At 37.5% G+C, this 12,145-nt stretch overlaps 1 protein-coding gene across 1 annotated transcript in view; it reads right to left on the reverse strand.

Annotated features, from left to right (window-relative positions):
• Positions 1-12,145, reverse strand: part of TOM1L1 (target of myb1 like 1 membrane trafficking protein) — a 57,390-nt gene that overhangs the window by 10,165 nt on the left and 35,080 nt on the right. The window contains exons 9-11 of the mRNA XM_049771970.1: positions 7,866-7,926; positions 6,542-6,659; positions 4,819-4,912 (exon numbers count right to left, since the gene is read on the reverse strand). Of these exons, the coding sequence (XP_049627927.1) occupies positions 4,819-4,912; positions 6,542-6,659; positions 7,866-7,926 (273 nt within the window). The remainder of the gene's footprint in view (positions 1-4,818; positions 4,913-6,541; positions 6,660-7,865; positions 7,927-12,145) is intronic.

Here is a 12,145-nt window from a genome sequence, read left to right on the forward strand (position 1 = left end):
TCTATAATTTTGTGTATGGTAATTAGTTTTATAGCAACCGCAGGAGACTAACACATCCAGAAAACTTTAGACAGGGGCCAGGTAGGGCTTTTACCTTGCACACAGACAACTTAGGAATGACCTAGGTTCAGTCCCTGGCATCCTATATTGTTCCCTGAGCCTGCCAGGAGCAATTTCTGAATGCAGAGCCAGGAGTAACCCAACCCCTAAGCGCCACCAGTGTGAACCAAAAACAAAAAACTAATAATAAAATTGAAAAATCGAGACAATAAAAAGAAACCTATGTCCAGACACGTCGCAATTAACATGATCATAATTGGGGAAAAAAAAAAGGAAAAACCCCCTAAATCAAATGTGCAGCCAGAGAAACCAGCACAAATCTTTAGAAAAGCAATCCTCTGAATGAATGTAGATTTCTCCTCAGAAACCTTTGAGGTCAGTAAAGGAATAACGTAGAAAAATTACTGAAAGGGTTATCAATCCTGAATTTCATATATACTAAAGTATCCTTAATAACAAAGATGAAATGAAGACATTCGCATATATCTCATGATGATATATGACCAGGATGATATATTGAAAAATTTACATTGTCAATATACTGCCTAAGAGAAAAGATAAAGAAAACTCTTCAGAAAAGAAAATTATATTAGAAGGAAATAAGAGCATAATAAAATGTAAGAGGGGCTAACATGTAGCCAATCAGATTTTATCTTCAGTACCCCATGTTCATAGAACACTGCCAGGAGTAATTTCTAGGCACAGAGAGCCAGGGTAAGCCATTAGCACTGCTGGGTATGGCCCCAACCCCAAAAAATTCAATAATAAAGAACCACACTCCCAAAACATGTGAATAAAATAATAGACAAGAGTCTACTGAATAAATATTATGACTATATACATGAATATATATTGAGTAGATATAATAGTCTATTTCTCAAACTATATTTAAAGATTTCATGCAAAAATCATTCACAGTGACATTTATACCCCCAACAATATATACAGATGTTATATATATGATCATAATTTAAAACAGGTATTTATATTGTGACAAGATTCCAATATCTTAATTCAAGTGGCAAAAAACAGTGAAATAACTTGAAGGTACTCCTGGTACACAACGGACTCCGTGTTTTATCCCTGGTACAAGGTAGTCTCTCATGTACCAAAACGTAGAGGAGAGCCCCCAGCAATCAATTTGGCTTTTAAAATAGTTACCCAAATGAGTTTTGTACACATTGAGTATGAAATCCATGAGATTTATTTACATAATTAAAATTACCAACTGTTGCAAGTATAGCAGTTGGACTTGGACACGCCCCTTGGACACCACCACTATAATGACTGTTGAATCTGGACACACCCCTGTCATGCTGGGTATAAAGAGAAAAACTTGGATTGTTGGGGGGGCAGGATAATGACAAAAGCAGACTGGTGTGTGTAGGGGGGAAGGCAGAAATAAAGCATGAGAGAAATGCTGCCTGTATCTATTTGTATCTATTCCTTTTGTAACAAGGCCTCCCATGTCCACCTCTGAGCAGTGAATTTCCATCTCTCTCTATCTCTCTCTCTCTCTCCTCTCTCTCTCTCCCCTCTCCTTTTCCTCTCCTCTCTTTTCCTCTCCTCTCCTCTCCTCTCCTCTCTTCTCTTCCCCTCACCCCCCCTCTCCTCTCTTCTCCTCCCCTCATCCCCCCCACCTCTCCCTCTCTTCCTCCCTCCCCCCCCCCACCTCAGACTCTAGGAGGAATAAAAAGCATACTTGTTTCTCTTTCTCTCCTCTCTTCTCTATCTTAGGCAGGCAGTTGTTACATGTTGATGTTTCTGGGTGGGCCCCTGTGAGCCTTGCATTACTGGGCCCTGGCAGCCTTGGGGCTTTGCAATGATCAAGGACAACCTTTTTTTATAAGTTTTAGAGATGCCATAGGGTATTCCATCTATGCAGTCACTCTGCATCATGTTACTCAATGAAAGATAAAGAAAAAAAATCAACTACTTTAGACCACTTTCTAAGCAATTTCAATAGAGATTTACCTCCAAGACAACTGTTATGGTATGGTATAACAGATTATAAGTTTAACCAAGGAACTACAATGCACATTAGCTGTACATAACCATTGATGTACAATCCACTCCAGCTTATTTCTCCTCTTCCCTTATAGTTTATGCTCCATTCCTTCCCAGTTTGATTATCCTTTCTCATTCTCCTTCCTCCATCCCTAATCCCTTTTTGGTGCTGGTTTTACGTTCCTATTTGGGAAGGTGTAATGTGTGTGTGTGTGTGTGTGTGTGTGTGTGTGTGTGTGTGTGTGTGTGTGTGTGTGTGTGTATCTCAAGGATCACTCCTGGCTCTGCTTGGGAATCCAAGGGATCTAACCTGCATCAATCTATACTATCTCTCCACATCTGTATTTTTTTTTCATTTTCTGAGCCACAGCTGGCAGTGCTCAGGGCTTACTCCTGGCTCTGTGTTCTGAAGTTGATCCTGGCAGGCTCAGGGAACCATATGGGATGCTGGGGATCGAACCAACGTCAGCTGCAAGGCAAATGCCCTGCCCACTATGCTATCGCTCTGGCCCCATCTCTGTATTTTTAATACAGAAAATAATTCAATAAGACAAACATACATTTTAAATAAAACAAGGACAACTTAAAAAAAATCTATATTTACATAGATATAAACACTGAAAAATAAAAACATCTTGTTTTTATATCATATTGTGCCAAGACATATTGCTGAAAAAATTGAAAAGAGATTAAAATGGCATAACATGCTGTTTCTGACTTAGTAAAGAAAACATCAAGATTTACCTAAATGTGGGCCGGAGAGATAGCATGGAGGTAAGGCGTTTGCCTTTCATGCAGGAGGTCATCGGTTCGAATCCCGGCGCCCCATATGGTCCCCTGTGCCTGCCAGGAGCAATTTCTGAGCCTGGAGCCAGGAATAACCCCTGAGCACTGCCAGGTGTGACCCAAAAACCAAAAAAAAAAAAAAAAAAAAAAAAGATTTACCTAAATGTACTTTGGAATAAATAAACTAACACTGCAACATGGTGGTGACCAAGATGGGGACAGGATGAGCTAGGAAGGGGAGGGATGAGATTAGATTTGTCTTGTTACTTCTTTTAATATTGTGTGATAAGTGAATCACAGAAATGCCTGACATAAAATATCAATATTCTTATTTACTTATTTTGGTTTTGGAGTCACACACACCTGGCTCTGCACTCAGAAGTCACTGCTGGCAGGCTCAGGAGACCATATGGAATGCTGGTAATCGAACCCGGTTCTGTCCAGGGTCAGTTGTGTGCAACACCCTTACAGCTGTGCTCTTTCTCTCCAGTCTCAAAATATAGATATTTTTAAAGGGGAAAAAAGAATATAGGTTTTTATATACAGCAAATCCCACTATTATCTAATTTTGACTCCAGCTATTCCAACCTGTCCTTGATTTTAGGTAAGCATGCTACATTCTTAGGTTTCTCTATGCAGAGTATTTTTTTATTTTTTATTTCCCAATTCCTTACACTCAAAGGCAATTAGGTAAAAACAACTTTTTTCACTGCTTCCCACCCACCCATATTTGCTTCCCAGGAGAAAGCTTACTTTTTTCTACTGGGGAGTTGGTAACATATTGTAGTCATGTTTATTGACCATCCCTAATGGATAGCTATTTGAGTTGCTTCCAAGAATTAGCTATTGCCCAAACGTTATAAAAAGTGTTACCAGCATTTTGCTTAAGTAAAATTGTGCTTGAGCATAATTTCTTATAAATGAGAATGCACATTCAAAGGTAAATGCATTAATGATTTTAACAGATATGGCCATTTATGCTTCCCAAGAACTGTCAATTTGGTAATCATATCTCACTTTCTACAGGCAATGTTTCATCCAAGATTTTAACTTTTGCCCATCTGTGCAGTCAACAATTATTTTTAGTATAGCTCCTATTTCTATAGCTATAAAGCTGAACATCATTCTATGTGTTTTCTGAATTCTTTTTCTTTTGGTAAATAAATTATATACATTCACCAAATCTGGTAGTTAGTAGCTACATGAATTTGGAAAAGATCTATCCCTTAAGTCTTTTCTTCTGAAAGTGAAGAACTGTGATAACAACACTGGCCTAATATCTTTTGCACAGATAAAATAATTATAAAAAAATTGTAAACACTACAGAATTAGAACGTCTATACACTAACATAAAATTTTTCTTGGGCCCGGAGAGATAGCACAGTGGCGTTTGCCTTGCAAGCAGCCGATCAAGGACCAAAGGTGGTTGGTTCGAATCCCGGTGTCCCATATGGTCCGCCGTGCCTGCCAGGAGCTATTTCTGAGCAGACAGCCAGAAGTAATGCCTGAGCACCGCCGGGTGTGGCTCAACCCCCCCCCCCAAAAAAATAATTTTTTTTCTTTTTCTTTTAGTGAGCTTCACTATATACCAATTTTGGAGCTCATTTCTCTTCTCCCCCTCCTTTCATTATATTCCCCCTATCTTCTGTTACCACTATAAAAACAATAAATATAAAGACAATAAACAGTGCAGGTTTATTCAATATTAAGTGCTGTATGAAGACATACCTATAGCATCCCACAGTTCATACTTTGGACAATCCACCAAAGTATTCTTAGAAGATAAAGGAAGGGTAAATATCCAAATTAGGGGATTATAGAGCTAGTGGAAAACAGTGCTGAGACTTTTAATCCATGAATCCCTGGTTCCTAAGTTTTCTCTCTTTCTAGGATGTCATGTTCTCGCTCGTCTCTGAAGATTAAGAATAGAATTGCATAACTCTGGAGTATCCCTGATATACTTACAGGGGAGTTTCTGTGTTGTCCAAGGCAAGCAAATCATCCTGTGTATGAAGACTGGGTTTCAAGGAGGTAACAACGTGTCTCGGAGAGCTAAAGTCTAGAACACAAAATTAATTTGTTGTTCACTTTTAAAAGATTTTATCCATTGTTAGATTATTTTCCCCATAGTTTTGGGGAAAAAAAAACTATGAAAACCACCAAAATACAGAAATTAAGATATTTCTATCTTTATAAAATCATGTGATTTCCTCAAACAGAAATTTAAAAGTACTAGTCAGGGTAACTGAAAAATAAATTTCCTGCATCCCCACACATAAAAAGTTGCTGTGGGGGGCAGTTGGAGTTTATTGATTTCTCTAAAATTCCCAGCTGGTTCAGAATGGAAAGAATTTTACATATTGTTCAGCTAAGAACAAAAAAAGAGATTAAAATATATAGATATGTACATATCTATGTATTTATAAGATACTATATATGTGTATATATGTTCCCCACCTTTCCAAACTGTTCTCATAATCCTAAGTGAGACACACAAAAGGAATAATTACTCCTACCCATCTGAAAATGTCAAATAGAATCTTACAACACTTGAATGTAACACTTCACATGAGATTGAACTATAAATAAAAATTAGAATACACAAATTCAGTCAAATGGAATATTTTAACTAGAAAAATATTTTAAAAATGGGGAAAAAGAAAAAAAATAGTTTTTCAACTTCCCATCTTAATTTGTAATTTACCCAAATATTTTTGGGATAAAGGACAGTAGGTTAACAAGTAAAACAGACTGAGACATGCAACATGTAAGCATTATTTCACATACATTGTTCTTAAATTTTGCACTGTATTTATGAGGGCCACAGCAGATGTGCTCATGAGCTATTCCTGACTCTGCACAGGAGTGTCTCCTGGCAGGCAGTGTTTGGGGGACCATGTATAGTGCCAGGCAATCAAACCAGGGTTGGTAGGATTCAAAGCAAACATGGTAACAAATGAACTTATCTCTACAACCCCTTATTTTGTTTTAAATTAAAAAACAAATGGAGTGGGGAAGGGACAGTTAGTGCAGGTCTGATACAAGGGGAAAAAAGCAGTCAGTACAAGTCTGATGGGGTAATACTAGGGCCTGACAATGTGATACTGTTCTAGACCCAATAGTGCTGGGTTACTAGAGTGACACCCTGAACATAGGCTGACATGCATGAAAGGATGCAATTCAGTACATTGTGCTATCTCTCCCACAACTGTCATTCTCAGTTTCTAAGTAGACAAGTTTGAAAGGTGGTCTGGCTAAGCAATGAAAGAACAGAAGTTCTGATGCAAAAGCCTGTGCTCTTTACACTTCAACACTATGGACTATGTTTCTGAATTTATCCATTTGCATCAAACATTCCCTTACCTTTTGCTGTAGTATAGTAGGAAAACCCAAAGATAAAAGTGTGTGAGTTCAGAGTAGATTTAAGGATTGGCCAAGGAGTTGAACAATCTTTAAAAAGCAGGCCATGTGAATTCCAAGAGATACTAAGTCACTGGGATGAGTCTTAAAAACTTCCTCCCCCAGACACATCCCATTCTTGAACTGGGTTTGACCCAAACAATTGCATGAATTATATTTCCTGATAGTCAAATTACTTCATTCCTTCTCAGGTTTCATTTAATCATGAAACCAACTATTTCACATCAAGCTCTTCTGTTGGTCTAAGAAGGACCAAGGGCTTATTTACTTAAGTTGGAAAGTTGAGCATTCACAGTGTCCTGGTCCCCCAGATAAGCCCGAGACATGGGAGGGCTAGGACTTAGGTCAAGGAGATCAGAGGATGGGGCAGAAGGTTCACTGGTAGTCTGAAAACAAAGCAAAGAAAATCAAAATTCAGAAAACACGTGTTAAGCATCTTCTCCTGTCTTTTTCCTTGAACTTTTACTTTGGAGAAAGATTCTCATTTGGATGCAGTTGAGACATTAAATTCATCTCACCATAGACAACACTCACACAAATCATATCACACCAGCTACATGGGTGCCATGACTTCTTATTAGTAACCTAATGTCAAATTATGAAAATATGCTATTACAAAATGATTCCAAATTGTTAACTAATTTCTCTTTTTAAAGTACTGTGTTTTTGTCTGCACTCCTATGTTAATTGCAACACTATTTACAATAGACAAAACCTGTAAACAACCCAGGTACCCAACAACAGATGAGTGTCTTAAAAAACTGTGGTACATTTACACAATAGAATATTTTGCACCCATTAGGAAAAATGAAGTCATGAAATTTTCTTATACTTGAATGGATATGGAGGTTATTGTGCTAAGTGAAATGAGTCAGAGGAGAGGGATAGATATAGAATAATATCACTCATTTGTGGTATATAAGAAAAATAAAAGACAATATAGTAATAATATCCAGAGACACCAGAGATGAGGATCAGGAGGACTAGTTCATAGTAGGAACCTTGCCACAAAGAGTAGAGTGCAGTTAAAGTAGAGAAAGAGCTACTATGGCAATGATAGATGGAACTGATCACTGAGCAAGAAGTTGCTGCTAAAAGGAAATAAGCCACATAACAATAGTGCAAACCACAGTGTCAAAAAGTAAAGAAATAGAGAAAGAAAGAAAGAAAGAAAGAAAGAAAGAAAGAAAGAAAGAAAGAAAGAAAGAAAGAAAGAAGAAAAAGAAAGAAAGAAAGAAGAAAGAAAGAAAGAAAGAAAAGAAAGAAAGACAGAAAGAAAGAAAGAAAGAAAGAAAGAAAGAAAGAAAGAAAGAAAGAAAGAAAGAAAGAAAGAAAGAAAGAAAGAGAGAAAGAAGCAAAATGCCTACCCCAGAAATGAGGGGTAAGGGTGGGGCAAACAGGGGACAATGATGGCAGGAAGGGTGCATTAGAGAAGGGTGGTGCATACATTCTATGAATAAAATCCTACTATAAACAATTTTATAAACAAGTGCTTAAATAAAATAATTAAGTGTTGTGTTAAGTAAGTCTTCTTTCTAAGTAAAATCCATAAACTTTTCAATGGCATATTTAAAAAACTTTCATTCACTTACATTGGCATTTTCTCTCTGGTTTATATTTTGCTCCAAAATTCTTTGTTGATTTCGAGCAAACCTATTTGTATAAGTAAAATGTCAGAATTAAAAACAAAAACAATCATGCTTGTAATCATCTTGCTTAAATAAAACTTTTATAAAAAAAAAAAAAAAAAAAAAAACTGGGCCCGGAGAGATAGCACAGCGGCGTTTGCCTTGCAAGCAGCCGATCCAGGACCAAAGGTGGTTGGTTCGAATCCTGGTGTCCCATATGGTCCCCCGTGTCTGCCAGGAGCCATTTCTGAGCAGACGGCCAGGAGTAACCTCTGAGCATCGCCGGGTGTGGCCCAAAAAAAAAAAACTTTTATAAAAAAAAAATAAATAAGGGGCCAGAGTGGTGGCACAGCAGTAGGGCATTTGCCTTGCACCGGCTAACTTAGGACGGACCATGGTTTGATTCCCCAGTGTCCCAGATGGTCCTCCAAGCCAAGAGCGATTTATGAGCACATAGTCAGGACTAACCCCTGAGCGTTACCTGGTGTGGTCCAAAAACCAAAACAAAACAAAAATAAGTAAATAAAACCTCTTATTAGAAAAATATAAATAAAAACAAATTATAAAATGCTATAGTATTTAGCAAATTATTTTCATTCAATTCTTTTTATTTTTGGTTTTGGAGTCACACTGGGCGGTGCTCGGGGTCACTCCTGGTTCTATGCTCAGAATTTGCCCCTAGCAGGCTCTAGGGAGCATATGGAATGCTGGGATTCGAACCACCATAAGTCCGTTTTGGGTCAACCACGTGCAAGGCAAACGCCCTATGGTTGTGCTATCTCTCCGGCCCTCATTCAACTATTTAAAGACAAAGACCATTAACTTGATACTTAGTACAATCACTGAAAATGAACAAACTTTGATGTAATTTTACTGCCCATACCCTAGAAGCCTAGGAGAAAGTCATATACGAGAGTAAGTTTGAAAGAATAGTGAGGTTAGAGGCAGAAATTCAAGTTTCAAGCCTTAGCATTATTATCGAATAATAGGACTTCCTGATCCTCAGTCTTCTAAGAAAAGAGTTTGTAAGATAATCTCAGAAAGATTATCTCAGGGGCAAGATATAGATGATAAAATTCTTTACCAATGAAGTCATTTTAGAAACACTACTACAAGAAAACATAATTCTAAGAACCTAAACATTTCCAAGATTATAAGCATATAGGAACATGTATATAGGTTGAAATATTTCCCCTCCTTTTTTTTTTTTGGTTGTTGTTGCCTTTTTTTAGGCCACACCCGGTGACACTCAGGGGTTACTCCTGGCTATGCACTCAGAAATCACTTCTGGCTTGGGGTACTATATGGGACACCAGGGATCAAACGGTGGTTCATCCTAGGTTAGCGCATGAAAGACAAACGCCCTACCGCTTGTGCCATCGTTCTGACCCTGATATTTTTCTCCTTCTAAGCAAACATTCAATGATAAATAACTTAATATTTTTCTTATCATGACTAAGCCCAGAGCTCCATACAATAATTTAATTTTTTGTTTTTACAGTTTGCAGGTAAATATCTTTAGAAAAACTATGGCTAACAGTTTAAAGTTAATGAATCATCATTTAGAAATGTTTCTTAATAACATTATGATGCATGAACCTCCTGTTTTTCTTTAATATATTTTAAGCTTAGTTGAAATAAGCCTTTCATGTATATTTTTAAAATTACATATTTTAATCCACAACTGATATTTGAAAGACCTTATGGGTGCCAAGGTTCAAACTTGGATCAGCCATATGCCAAATGCTAGGCAACAGCCTTAACCACTATCACTATCACTACAGCTCTAAAATTTTACTTTATGTACTTTTGTAACCTAATTCAAGTACATAAAAGCACTTTCCTAGTCTAAGGTTGAATGTGAGGGCCCTCGGTGGTAGTGTTGCTCAGGCCTGCAGTGCTGGCATGAAATAAAGGGTTACCTAGGCCAGTTTGGGAGGACTCAGGAATACCTAGGGCCATGCCTTGCAGTCAGTACTCATGGGTTTCCAAGATCACACTCAGAGATGCTCAAAGGATAGCATTGGCTCAAATCTGGATCTGCTGTGTGCAATGCATGCATGTGCCTCACCTTTATTAATCTTAAATATTTAAATGCATTCAATTTTATCATTTTAATATTTTCATAAAAATTTCAACACATTTAAATTTGACTGCCTCACAGTTGGATCATCCAAATATGCTCATGGCTTATTCCTGGAAATAAGGGCCCATATGCAGTGCCAGGTATCAAACTGGAGTCAGCTCTGTACAAGTCCAGTGGCTTGTGTTTGTCCTATCTTTCTGGCCCATGAGCTGTCTTCTGATAGGAAGGTTATCTTAGTCTAAATGAGTTTGATACAATCATCAAAGACATGAAGTGTAGAAAAAAGAGGCAGAAGAGCAAAGAGACACATAATGAGAAAGAATCAAGCAGATCCTGTTGCTGTGATAATCAAAGGGTAATAAGCCAAGGAAAGTAAGCCAAGCAGTTTCTAGGCATAGCAAAAGGAAACCAATTTTCATTTGGAGTCACATAAAGAGCGCTCCTGTGGATACTTTGGTTTTAGCTCCATGAGAACTATTTCAAATGCTAACAAAATAGCACGATCATTTGTTGTTGCTCTATGTAGCTAGGTTTATGGTAATTTGTTACAGAAATCTTAGAAAATGAATACACCATACTAGTATCTTCCTGAAAGCAAGAATTTCTGTCTGAATCATTAAATGTTTTTAATCTCACAATTTCCTGAAACTGCTTGGGACACAGCAGTCCACAGTGGAATCAGAATGAGCCTTTCACATATGTAACTGAATCTCTCCATAGCTAGATCAAATAAACACACATTCCCCCTTTCTCAGAAAATATTTAGTCAGTGGAATTGTGGTATGTAAGAAAGTTTCCAAAAATTAAAACCAGAAGGCAGAGCGCTTGACTGAAACTATATCATTTTTCCATGGATATTTCTTCACTTCCAAAAATTTCTTACCACAGGAAAGAAAGAGCAAGGACTATGTGTCTGTTAGTGCTCAGAGGGGACAAGTTTCCAGACATGCTTGCTATACCCAATGCCTAAAATATATTTCACAGGAGCAATCACTGTAGCTCAGGCAGTAAATATGTGAGTGAATGGAAGAACTTATCACCTCAAACCTATCACTATGATTTCACCTACTGTTTGGTTCAATTATGATCTTGAGTGAAAAAATTTCAGTAAATTAAAAGGCTCAATGGGACATGGATGGAGAGGACAATGAAGTATATTTAATATATTAAAGTCCTCACACTCTGCTGAGTACTTACTTATCTAAGTGATTCTCATTAAAAAATCACTTTCACCAATCTATGATTCCTCTATAGAAGAAAAGAAAACTTGGTCTGAAATATAATCTGTAGAATTCAGGTCTGTTCACCAATTTTTTCCCTTCTGTCAGAATTGGATTCATTTCTCATCCGCTGATTAGAAACACAGTCACAATGTAATTTCACATTTCCAGTAGTTCCCAACAGGTTTGTTTCATCTAAAATACGACCACACATAGGAGGGACATTCCTTGCAGGAGCCACACAAGTGTAAATGATCCCATGTCAAGTCTTAGTGTTATTAGAAAAAAATTGGGGTAATTTTAGAAGTTCATTCATTTCTATAATAATGAGGTCTACAGAAAAAAAAATGGAACTGGAGACAGCATGAATAGACACTTGTCGATCTAAGACTATGGCCACTGGCTGGACTTTGTGGTATACATTGTAGCACCTCATTATCAGCACAGATTGTGTGCAGAAAAAAAATGGGGTATGATCATAATGTTCAGTTTTTTGCAGGAATATTCTCTGAATGCAGAGCCAGGTATAAGCCTAAGCATCATCAGGTATGACCCTGTAAAACTACAGAAACTATATTTGTTTTAAGTGACCCAACTCAAGAGTCCTATCCTTTGCTAGCTCTCTGGCCCAGCTCTTATGTTCAAAATTGTACCAGTATTACTTAAAAACAGGGTGGGACAATATATAGTAGCAACAGCTACATGATAAAATACAGTCTGGCCTTGTACTGTCTCTGATCCTAGTTTCTGACTCAGCCTGCAGAGCTCTTTTTAAGTGGCACCTCCTTATAGAACCCTTTTTTCCTCTTATACCTGGATGAGGTCCCACTGGCATTCGCAATGAACAGGCCTCTTAGACATCTGTTTCACTGCATCTCTTTCCATTTCCAAGTGGGTACTTTACATATATGACTTAGAGTGCTTTCTTAATGACAAGA

This window comes from Suncus etruscus, chromosome 1, assembly GCF_024139225.1.
Source record: "Suncus etruscus isolate mSunEtr1 chromosome 1, mSunEtr1.pri.cur, whole genome shotgun sequence".
NCBI classification, from domain to species: domain Eukaryota; kingdom Metazoa; phylum Chordata; class Mammalia; order Eulipotyphla; family Soricidae; genus Suncus; species Suncus etruscus.